The sequence below is a fragment of the Octopus sinensis genome, unplaced genomic scaffold, assembly GCF_006345805.1.
Source record: "Octopus sinensis unplaced genomic scaffold, ASM634580v1 Contig10575, whole genome shotgun sequence".
In the NCBI taxonomy this organism is placed as follows: Eukaryota; Metazoa; Mollusca; class Cephalopoda; order Octopoda; family Octopodidae; genus Octopus; species Octopus sinensis.
In genome coordinates, this window is record NW_021832135.1 from 34685 (window position 1) to 47500 (window position 12816).

At 41.3% G+C, this 12816-nt stretch overlaps 1 protein-coding gene across 1 annotated transcript in view; it reads right to left on the minus strand.

Annotated features, from left to right (window-relative positions):
• Nucleotides 1-9722: 9722 nt before the first annotated feature.
• The window catches only part of LOC115228460 (cold and drought-regulated protein CORA), a 5281-nt gene continuing 2187 nt past the window's right edge, over nucleotides 9723-12816 (minus strand). Inside the window, exon 2 of the mRNA XM_029799039.2 lies at nucleotides 9723-10581. Coding sequence (XP_029654899.2) covers nucleotides 9867-10553 — 687 coding nt within the window. The 5' untranslated portion in view covers nucleotides 10554-10581 and the 3' untranslated portion in view covers nucleotides 9723-9866. The remainder of the gene's footprint in view (nucleotides 10582-12816) is intronic.

Consider the following 12816-nt stretch of genomic DNA (forward strand, 5'->3'; position numbering starts at 1 on the left):
TATTTATTGACCTTTTTCTTTCCTTTAAAAGTTGGCACGAACTTTCCGGACAACCCAATAGTTTTATACACGCCATATAAAAACCACCCAATGCATAAAGGTATTTAAATACTTAGGCTTAAATTAGATTGAGGTATGAATAAGCTGAGATGAAAATCAATTTAAGGCCTTTATTTATTAACCCATTAACTGCCAAGTTGTTTTATTTATATTTTATGGCTTTGCCAGGTATCTTAGGAGTTAAAATAATATGTTGTATTTAAAGTTTCGTCACCTGTGAATTATTTTGGAAATTATGATAAATTTTTCGAAAAATCCCAAATAGGGATCGCTGAAAAAAAGTATATTTATCGTTTTCTGTTCAATCGCAATAATAATCATTTGAGTTTTTTTTAAACTATAGTATCAAATGCGAACGTATATGAAATATCAGGGAATGATATAGATGGGAAAGGCTAAAGAAAAAAAAAAACGTTTTCAAAACAATATTTTTGTAGTTCAAAAACTGCGATTTATGACATAAAATGTCCTCTAGAATTAGCCAGGGATAATAATGACAAACTTTAACTACTGAATTTTGTTAAACGCACCTCTGCAAATGCAATGTGTATAAGCAATTCACTTTAAATACAACGAACAACCGGCAGTGAGACTATCTTTAACAGATCCCCATATGGGGCTCATGGTAAGCAATGGGTTAATATCACCGACATCTTCTGGCAGGCTGTAGATATTCTAGTTTACTTGAGTATTTATAACAGGTGGAGCAGATTGTAATTGCAGTGTCTCGTTAAGATTAATTAATTTGTGTTATTAGTAGTAATTGCCAAAAGGCTGCAAGCTGGCAGAATTGTTAGCACGCCGGGCGAAATGCTTAGCCGTATTTCGTCTGCCGCTACGTTCTGAGTTCAAATTCCGCCGAGGTCGACTTTGCCTTTCATGTTTTTGGGGTCGATAAATTAAGTACCAGTTACGCATTGGGGTCGATATAATCGACTTAATCCGTTTGTCTGTCCTTGTTTGTCCTCTCTGTGTTTAGTCCGTTGTGGGTAGTAAAGAAATAGGTATTTCGTCTGCCGCTACGTTCTGGGTTCAAATTCCGCTGAGATCGGCTTTGCATTTCAGCCTTTCGGGGTCGATTAAATAAGTACCAGTTACGCACTGGGGTCGATGTAATCGACTTAATCCGTTTGTCTGTCCTTGTTTGTCCCCTCTATGTTTAGCCCCTTGTGGGCAATAAAGAAATAAGAATCGTTAGCACGCAGGGAAAACTGCTTAGCGACATTTCGTCCGTCTTCATGTTCCGAGTTCAAATTCTGCCGATGTCGACTTTGCTTTCATCCTTTTGGAGTCGATAAATTAAATACCAGCGAAATACTGGGGTTGATCTAATCGACGCGTCCCCTTCTGCCAAAATTTCAGGCCTTGTGCCTTTAATAGAAAGGATTATTATTAGTAATTGCAAAAAGGCGACAATCTGGCAGAATCGTCAGCACGATGAGAGAAATACTTAGCGGCTTTTGGTTCGTCTCTACGTTTTGAGTTCAAATTCTGCTGAGGCCGACTTAGTTTTTCATCCATACGGGGTCGATAAAATAAGTACCAGTTGAGTACTGAGGTCAATATAATCGATGTACCCCCTCCCTACGAAATTGTTGGTCTTATGAAAAAATTTGAAATTATCGTTATTAGTAATTGCAGAGAATAATTAAAAACAGGAACTGCAGGATCTCGTTAAGAGTAAATTATTTGTATTATTAGTTTCATACAGTACAGGCGTAGGAGTGGCTGTGTGGTAAGTATATTGCTTACCAACCACATGGTTCCGGGTTCAGTCCAACTACGTGGCACCTTGGGCAAGTGTCTTCTGCTATAGCCTCGGGCCGACCAAAGCCGTGTGATTGGATTTGGTAGACGGAAACTGAAAGAAACCCGTCATATATATGTATATATATATATATATATATATATATATATATATATATGTATGTATATATGTACATGCGTGTATATGTTTGTGTGTCTGTGTTTGTCCCCCAACATCGCTTGACAACTGATGCTGGTGTGTTTACGTCCCTGTAAATTAGTGGTTCGGCAAAAGAGACCGATAGAATAAGTACTAGGCTTACAAAGAATAAGTCCTCTGGTTTATTTGTTCGACTAAAGGCGTTGCTCCAGCATGGCCGCCGTCAAATGACTGAAACAAGTAAAAGAGTAAAGAGAGTATGGTCTAGTCCTCGTAGCGGTGTGGTAATTTGTGAGCTTCAATGACCCCTAGATGTAACCAAGCGGAGTTCAAGCTCCTGGTATGGCGCCACATACTGCTAGGTCAGAGGAGAGAGGCCAGACTACTTTCTAGATGTAAAAAGGGGTCTCCATAAGGCCAGCCCCCTTATTATAAAACAAAACAGAAAGTTACAGAAGCAACGATGACATTTCAAGACCAGTAAAATTTAGAAAAGAAGGCCTTACTTTAGGGGTTTCTCCCTATCTTACTGAGGGAGTGGCCTTGAAGATAGCCCACTGTCGAGAACAATGGGGAAGAGTCGTCGATGGCCTATAGTTCGTAGAGAATGAAGGGCTTAAGCGACGCTGTGTGGTTCTGGGTTCAGTTCCACTGCGAGGCAACTTGGGAAGTTCTACTATAACCTCGAGCCTATTCGGCTGATGGAAACTGAAAGAAGCCCGTGATATATATATATATATATATATATATATATATATAAGTATATGTGTGTGTGTGTTTGTATCTGTATTTGTCACCCGCTACTGCTTGACAACCAGTGTTCGTGTGTTTACGTCTCTGTGACTTAATGGTCCAGCAAAAGAGACCGATAGAATAAGGACCAGGCTAAAAAAAAGAAGTTAAGCCCTGGGGTTGAGTCATTTGGCTAAAAAAAAATCTCCAAATCGGTGCCCCAGTATGGCCGCAGTCTAATAATAGAAGCAAACAGAAGAAACATGAAGGCAGCGGCTTAGTAGAATCGTTTGCTCTTCGGAGCAAAAAGAAGCTCAGAGGAATTTCTTTTGGTTCTTTACATTTAAAGTTCAAATTCCACCGAGGTCAGCATTGCCTTTCATTCTTTCGGGATCAATAAAATAAATTCCCAGTCAATTAAAGGGGTTAATGTAATCGCTTTCTTCTTTCCCTCAAAATTGCCGGTCTTGTACCATATTAGAAAGTATTACTATTTAGCAGTGGTTCCCAAACTGGGGTCCGCGGTCCCCTGGTGGTCCACAAAGGTTGTACCGGGAATCAGTAAACTAAATTTGAAATTTCATATCTCTCTCTCTCTCTCTCTCTCTCTCTCTCTTTATATATATATATATATATATATATATATATACATTTATTTATTGCCCACAAGGGGCTAAACATAGAGGGTCAAACAAGGACAGACAAAGAGATTAAGTCGATTATATCAACCCCAGTGCGTAACTGGTACTTTATTTATTGACCCCGAAAGGATGAAAGGCAAAGTCGGCCTCGGCGGAATTTGAACTCACAACGTAACGGCAGACGAAATACCGCTAAGCATTTCGCCCGGCGTGCTAACGTTTCTACCAGCTCGCCGCCTTAGCCAGCACGCCGCCTTAGCCAGCACGCCGCCTTTCGAGGCCTGAATTTCGAACAGAATTTCCAACGCGCTTGACAGTGACACAGATTCGTGGTAAGTTCGAAACACATGCTACCGTATACAAAAGAGAAAATCCGGCTGACCTCGTACAGTAACGAGTGCTGCCTCCCCGGGTATGGCGTTGGATAATTTTCAGGCCCTCATCACAAGAGATAGAAATTAACGCTTCAAGCATATGGCACATTCCTAAAAGAGCTAAATGGAATGTTTACGTTGCAAGATTATTTCAATTAACGATGACGATCCTGATCAAAGAATCGAGTTTTGTGAGAACTCGTAGTTTTAACACATGGTAGACGAGGATGAAAAGTTTGCACAGACGATTGTGTGTTGAGATGAAATACAGTTTAAGCTAAATGAAACAGTGAACGGGCATAATTGTGCTTACTGGGCATCAGAAATCTCTTGTTTGTTGGTGGACAACATTGTTAATTCACCGGTAATTAAAGTCTGGTGTGGAGTATTATCAACGGCTTAATAGAACTATTTTTCTTTGAAGGTATTTTCACTAGTCAAGCGTACCAAGACATACTACGCACGTTCATTTTACCTGTCATACACACACACGTTATAGAAAGTACAAATTTTTCTTTCAACAGACTGCGCATCACCCTATTACTGCTGAGCATGCGCACTAACCTGGATAGGAATTTTCAAGGATAGGATGAAGATTTGCCGTTGGTTTTCCCAAACGTTCTCCTTTTACTTTTAATTATTGTTTGCTCCTTCTCGAGCCATGCCTGGCTCATAAGGGCCGGTTTCCCGGTTTCTTGGCGTATAGCTTCCCCACCTGGACGGGACGCCGGTCCATCGCAGGTGAGCTGCAAGATGCAGGAGGAAAGAGTGAGAGAAAGTTGTGGCGAAAGAGTCAGCAGAAGTTCACCATTACCTTCTGCCGGAGCTGCGTGGAGCTTAGGTGTTTCGCTCATAATGGCTGGATGGCCTCTTGGTTAGGAAGACACACCTTCGAACTAAGAATAAATTCTTCATATTTATTTCATTTTTGATGGATGTATTCTTGGTTAGAGAGACACATCAGCGTGTCCAGCTACAGCACTGTGTTCATCGCCCGGTCTGAGATTCGAATCCACGATCCCTCGACCGCGAGTCCGCTGCTCTAAACACTAGGCCATGTGCCTCCACACTTTTAATTATGGGGCGCCAAAAGGATATCGTGTATAGCCGAGAGCCGGCTACACCTGATGGCTCTTCCGGAAGAAATTGGTTGAGCATGTGCAGGAATCCCACGGGACACTTTGGCCAATGTCGCCCAAACAGCAGTTCACCGTACAAATGGAAGCTAATGACCACCCCGTGAGTATCTCTTGCAATTGTAGAGGTTACAGGTAACTTGAATTAATTCCGTGATGTCTGAATATGTTTAGTATTAAACTATTATTACTGTTTTTGTGAAATGTATATGAAAGGTGCAGGTGTGGCTGTGTGGTAAGAAGCTTGTTTCTCAACTATATGGTTCTGGGTTCATTACCACTGCATGGTATCTCCTACTGTAACCCCAAGACGACCAAAGCCTTGTGAGTAGATTAGTAGACGGAAACTGAAAGAGGCTCGATGGATATATACATATATAGTTGCTTTTTACGTCCCGAGCTCAAATCGCGCCGCCAGGAACAACATTGCTCTTCTTCTTTTTGGTGTCGATAACATAAGCACCAATCAAATCCTGGTGTTGATGAAATCGACTGCCCCTCCCCATAAATTTTGTAGATTTGTGCCAAAATTAGAAAGAATTAACATTATTATTAAGGCGGCGGGCTGGCAGAAACGTTAGCACGCCTGGCGAAATGCCGAGCGGTATTTCGTCTGCGTTACGTTGTGAGTTCAAATTCCGCCGAGGTCGACTTTGCCTTTCATCCTTTCGGGGTCGATAAATTAAGTACCAGTTACGCACTGGGGTCGATGTAATCGACTTAATACCTATGTCTGTCCTTGTTTGTCCCCTCTGTGTTTAGCCCCTTGTGGGCAATAAAGAAATAGGTATTTCTTCTGTCACTACGTTCTGAGTTCAAATTCCGCCGAGGTCGACTTTGCCTTTCATCCTTTCGGGGTCGATAAATTAAGTACCAGTTACGTACCGGGGTTGATATGATCGACTTAATCCGTCTGTCTGTCCTTGTTTGTCATCTCTGTGTTTAGCCCCTTGTGGGCAGTAAAGAAATAGGTATTTCGTCTGCCGTTACGTTCTGAGTTCAAATTCCGCAGAGGTCGACTTTGCCTTTCATCCTTTCGGGGTTGATTAAATAAGTACCAGTTACGTACTGGTGTCGATGTAATCGACTCAATCCCTTCCCCCTAATTTGAGGCCCCGTGCTTCCAGTAGAAAGGATTGTTAAGGTAATAAGTTAGACGGCGAGCTGGCTGAATCGTTAACACGCCGGGCAAAATGCTTTGTAGTATTTCGTCAGTCTCCATGCTCTGAGTTCAAATTCTGCCGTGGTCGAATTTGCCTTTCATCTTTTCGGAGTCGATTAAATAAGTACCACTGAAATACTGGGGGTCAATGTAATCGACTTAATTCCTTCCTCCAGTAGAAAGTATTATTAAATATTATTGAGCTGGCAGAATCGTTAGCATGCTAGGGAAAATGCCTGGTGACATTTCGCCTATCTTTATGCTCTCAGTTCAAATTCCACCAAGGTCGACTTTACCTTTTACTCTTTCAGTATCGTTAAAATCAGCACCAGTTGAGCGTTGGGATCGATGTAATCGACTTCTCTCCTCCCACGAAATTGCTGGCTTTGTACTAAAATTTGAGACTATTATTAAGGCAGAATCGTTAGCACGCCGGACAAAATGCTTAGGGGCATTTCGTCCGCCTTTACGTTCTGCGTTCAAATTCCGCCGAGGCCAATCTTGCTTTACACCTCTTCTGGGTCGATGGAGTAATGTAACAATCATTTAGATTATATCAACTAATTCTTTTCCTTCAGAATTGCTTACCTTGTGCATAAATCAGAAACCATTATAAATATTGGGTCGTCCGGAAAGTTCGTGTCGATTTTTAAAGGAAAGAAAAAGGTCAATAAATACTTGCCATTACATTTTTAATCAACCAAATATGAACCATTTTGTTGCACAATGCGTCTCCATCTTTCCTTTAACTTGAAAATACCCCCTTCCCAGAATTGAGGTGGTTTCATGGCAAAAAATTCATCAAGGCATCTTTTTACGTCATCCAAGGAATTGAAATTTTTACCATTAAGACTATTCTGCAGGGGCCTGAATAAGTGGAAATCCGAAGGAGCAATATCTGGTGAATATGGAGGGTGGGGTAACACATCCCAGCCGAGCTGCAGCAATTTTTGTCTGGTTCCCAAAGCATCAAAGTGCCGAAAATGAACTTTCTTATCTTCCATTTTAAAGGGTTACAGAATTAACACATGTTATAGGAACATAAACCTTCTTCCACGAAATGATATCTTTAACTGTGCTCTAAATGGAGGTGTAGTCAAATCCTATTTTATGGACTCAACCATGTTCTAAAATAAGTCGAAAGGTAAGCTACTATAAATCGGCACGAACTTTCCGGACAACCCAATATTTTCCAGCTGGCGAATTGTTAGAATCGTCAGAGCGTCGGAAAAATGCCTTGCGGTATCCATTCTGATTAAGGCGGTGAGCTGGCAGAAGCGTTAGCACGCCCGGCGAAATGCGTAACCGTATTTCGTCTGCCGTTGCGTTGTGAGTTCAAATTCCGCCGAGGTTGACTTTGCCTTTCATCCTTTCGGGGTCGATAAATTAAGTACCAGTTACGTACTGGGATCGATGTAATCGACTTAATACCTATGTCTGTCTTTGTTTGGCCCCTCTATGTTTAGCCCCTTGTGGGTAGTAAAGAAATAGGTATTCATTCTAACTCTTTACATTCTGAATTCGAATCCTGTAAATGTCACCGTTGTCTTTCAACCCTCCAGGGTCGACAAAATATAGCGGCATGGAATAGTCGATTATATCAACCCAGGACTTTGTTTTAGCTATTTATTTAATATCGCAATGGGTGAACAATAACGTCGTTGGTTACATCTTTCCCACTGGCAATCGACTGTATATTTCTGACGGTGAGATTGACAAGGGACTGTGTGAAATTTTGTGCCAAAAAATATCTAAATATCTCCATGAAATTTCTTTATAAGGTAACAGCTTGTCGGCTTCCTGAACGATTCTTATATCCTTTACAAATGTATATTTCTTTATTGCCCACAAGGGGCTAAACATAGAAGGGACAAACAAGGACAGACAAAGGGATTGAATCGACCCCAGTGCGTAACTGGTACTTTATTTATCGACCCCGAAAGGATGAAAGGCAAAGTCGACCTCGGCGGAATTTGAACTCAGAACGTAACGGCAGACGAAATACGGCTACACATTTCGCCCGGCGTGCTAACGTTTCTGCCAGCTCGCCGCCTATCCTTCACAAATGTATATTGACGACTAATATACTCATACATCCATCTATACATGCACACGTACATACATACATACATGCATACATACTTATTACTTACATTTGTATATACATACACAGGCATGCATATAAGCATACACATATACGTACAACACACACACACATGATAGTTACGATTCCCTTAAACCACATCTTATCATCCTAAAAGAAAAGTACTACCGTGGAACCTCAGTTTACGAACGCCTACCATTACGAAAAAATCGATTTATGAGCACGTTTTCGTGCATAGAATGTCTCGGGTAACGAAATGTGTCCGGAGTAACGAACACGCAAGCCGACAGCAATGGTTGGCGTGACCAACTGGGAGTATCAGCAGGAGAACGTCAGTTGCTGTCCAGCTTTCGCTCAGTACACATCCTCGTTCGAATTCGCCGTGTTTTGTCTTGAGTTTCCTATGGGGAAAATCGTTTCGGTTTACGAGCGTTTCGAGTGACGAACGGCTTCCGGGAACAAATTAAATTCGTAAACCGAATAGATGTAATATTTTTTGTATTTCTTTACTACCCACAAGTGGCTAAACACAGAGGGGACAAACAAGGACAGACAAACGGATTAAGTCGATTACATCGACCCTAGTGCGAAACTGGTACTTAATTTATCGACCCCGAAAGTATGAAAAGCAAAGTCGACCTCGGTGGAATTTGAACTCAGAACATAGCGGCAGACGAAATACCGCGTGCTAACGTTTCTTTACTACCCATAAGGGGCTAAACATAGAGGGAACAAACAAGGACAAAGAAACGGATTAAGTCGATTATACCGCCCCCAGTGCGCAACTGGTACTTAATTTATCGATCCCGAAAGGATGAAAGCAAAGTCGACCTCGGCGGAATTTGAACTCAGAACGTAACGGCAGACGAAATACGGCTACGTATTTCGCCCGGCGTGCTAACGCTTCTGCCAGCTTGCCGCCTTTCCGAATAGATGTAATAGTCGGGACAGGAATTCTATATAGTGGTTAACCTGGGGTTAAAAAGCAACACAAGCCAAGTTACCGAGACTTATTCTACAGAGGGTCCGTGACAAGGGTCGGTAGTGTGGAATGAAAGATGTGAATGAATCTAAAGACGTAGAGCGATGGAAATAAATGTGAAGAATTTAGTTCTTAGTTCGAAGGTATGTCTTCCTAACCAAGGGGCCATCCAGTGGATCTTTTCGGTTTGACCGGCAATTTAAAAAAATAATTTCCACGTAACTAAACACTTTTAAACTTCTTATATTGGTAGAATGTGTTTATAAAACATCTTTTTCTCTCTTGAGAAAATGCTATAGTTTGTAAGATATTTGTTGTTTTCTTTTCTTCAATTTCTGCAATTTCAACCAATCAATGACGTCTATTGAGGTGAAAACATTCTGTGCTGTATGAATATGTCCCTCGTTTAAGAAACAGATTGGGTTTATTTACATTTCTGAAGCAAAAAAAAAACCCTAACTAACCCTAACCCTAAAACAGATTGAAATGCAATATATCGATACTAAGGTCATAATTATGGGTGACAATTTCATATGATACCGCTAGAAAAAACTGCCGTTCAAAGCGAAAAGATTCCATCCAGCCAATATGAAATAAATGTAATAATAAAAAAGCAAAACAGATATTTAATACGTACAATTTGGGTGAAAACACCCGTTTATTCAACAACAGGTAAGTAAATCAATACGGTTCAGGTTGGCGTTGAGGTTCATCTTTTGGGGATTTAAGTGTGATAAAAATAAAAGAATTTATTTTTACAAAGTTATTTTTAATGACCGTATCCGCCATAGCCACCATAACCACCATGTCCACCATAACCGTGTCCAGCCAAACCATGTCCACCAAAGCCGTGTCCACCGAAACCACCGTGACCACCAACACCACCAAAACCACCGTGACCACCAAAACCACCGTGACCACCAAGACCACCATGGCCAGCAAAACCTCCATGGCCAAAACCGCCGTGGCCACCAAGACCTCCGAAACCGTGACCACCAAAACCACCGTGACCGAGTCCAACTCCATCAAAACCGGGACCGGAAAATCCGCCATGTCCACCTGCAGCGCCGTACACATCAGCGTGCCCAGCTACAGCACTGTGTTCACCACCGTATGCGTTGTGGCCAGCATGAGCAACAAAGTTTCCATATTTTTCCAACATGTCGTCCTTGTGTTTGTCGTGGTCCTCGTCGTGTTCATGGTGTCCATAGTTGTCCACGTGATCGTGTTCATGGTTGCGGTAACCGACGTCGTAGGCGGCTTTCACGCCATGTTCACCGTGTTCAGCGTAGGCGTTGTTTGCTACGTGTTCAGCAGAAGCTACACCATGGTGGGCTTCATCGTGGCCTGCTTTTCCATAGTGTTCACCATAGTGTTCACCGTGGGGTATTACTGAACTGTTTACCAAAAGGAAGACGGAGGCGAAAACAGCCAGGGCAAGAATGGACATGTTCATGATGGCAGTTTATTGAGGACGTGGAGATCTGAAAATAAGGGGAAAAAAATTTGTTAATTAAGGTGATTATAAGATGCATTAATAATGTTAATTAAAAGATATTCAGGTCCAAAACAACAATTATATCATGGATCAATTATACTATAATATTGGGAGAATAATGTTTTCTTTATTGCCCACACAAGAGGCTATAACATAGAGGGGACAAACAAGGACAGACAAACGGATTAAGTCGATTACATCGACCCCAGTGCGTAACTGGTACTTATTTAATCGACCCCGAAAGGATGAAAGGCAAAGTCGACCTCGGCGGAATTTGCACTCAGAACGTGACGACAGACGAAATACCTATTTCTTTACTACCCACAAGGGGCTAAACACAGAGGGGACAAACAAGGACAGACAAACGGATTAAGTCGATTATATCGACCCCAGTGCGTAACTGGTACTTATTTAATCGACCCCGAAAGGATGAAAGACAAAGTCGACCTCGGCGGAATTTGAACTCAGAACGTAACGGCAGACGAAATACCGCTAAGCATTTCGCCCGGCGTGCTAACGATTCTGCCAGCTCGCCGCTTTTATTGGGAGAATAATTTTTGAGAAATTAAACAGACTTTTCACTTTATGTTGTACAATTCGTCTCTATATGTCAGACGAGATGGTTGATATTTCTCACTTAAAATCTCCTTATATTGATTTCAAATTTTGGCACAAGGCCAGTAACATCGGAAAAGGGGGTGAGTCTATTACATCGACCCAAGTGCTAACCTAGTACTTATTTCATCGACTTCTGAAAGGATGAAAGGCAAAGTCGATCTCGATGGAATTTGAAACCTGAATGTAAAAACGGTCGAAATGCTGTGAAACATTTTACCCGGCGTGCTAGCGATTCTACCAGGTCGTTGCCTATGAGAAGACAAAAAAAAAAAAAGGTCTCCTTATATTACATAATGCTTTCAAATTATCTTCGTATTTTTTGATAGCTCAGTCAAAGCACGAACTTCAGAACTTTTGGCTCTGCAAATAATGAAACAAAGTTATTGCTTGTGTAAGTTCGTCTCTATCTGTGAGGGGAGACGACCGAAGTTGTTAATTTGCAATATTTTCTTTTTATCTTCTGGCGCAAAATCCTTCCACTAAATTCAATATTCTTTGTGAAAGACTATTTACATAGGCGCAGGCGTGGCTGTGTGGTAAGTAGCTTGCTTACCAACCACATGGTCCCGAGTTCAGTCCCACTGCATGGCACCTTGGGCAAATGTCTTCTACTATAGCCTCGAGCCAACCAAAGCCTTTTGAATGGATTTGGTAGATGGAAACTGAAAGAAACCCGTCGTATATATGTATATATATATATATATTATATATATATATATATATATATATATATGTGTGTGTGTGTGTGTGTGTGTCTGTGTTTGTCTCCTGAACATCGCTTGACAACCGATGCTGGTATATTTTCGTCCCCGTCACTTAGCGGTTCGGCAAAAGGGACCGATAAAATAAGTACTAGGCTGACAAAGAATAAGTCCTGGGGTCGATTTGCTCGACTAAAAGGCGGTGCTCCAGAATGGCCGCAGTCAAATGACTGAAACAAGTAAAAGAATAACTTCATATATCGTACGGGCTTCACCGTTTTGTACCTTCTTTGACATGTTTCATGAGCAAAAAAAAAAACAACAACAAAAAACAAAAACAAACTCTAAAAGTGAAGTGTCTGTACAACATCTATCTACAGTTGTCGCAAACTTTCAGTGTATTTTCAGATATGGGTGACAGAGACGAATGCAAACGAGACGAAATTGCAATAACTATAATTATATTGGTTTCAAATTTTGGCACAAGGCCAGCAATTTCGGGGTCGGGACTGAGTCGATTATGTCGACTCCAGTACTCAATCTTACCGGCCCCGAAAGGCAAAGTCGACTTGGGCGGAATTCGAACTCAGAACGTGATATACGAGTTACTATATTCCTGGAGACCACTCGTAAAGCGAAAACTTGTAAATCAGAACAGTAACTTCTCATAATAGCAATGTTATAAATTGTAATTCGTTCAAGAATAATATTTTAGCTGTAAAATTTATAATACTCGTAAATAAATGGTAATAAAACAACAGGAGAATGTAAAGAATTGTTCATGTAAAGTAAATAGTATACCAAGATCATTTATAATCGTTTTCTGAATGGCTTTCCCTTGCACTAGACTCGTGCTTACCATCATTTGTAGACACGATCGGCGATTTACAAGCACTCGTAGA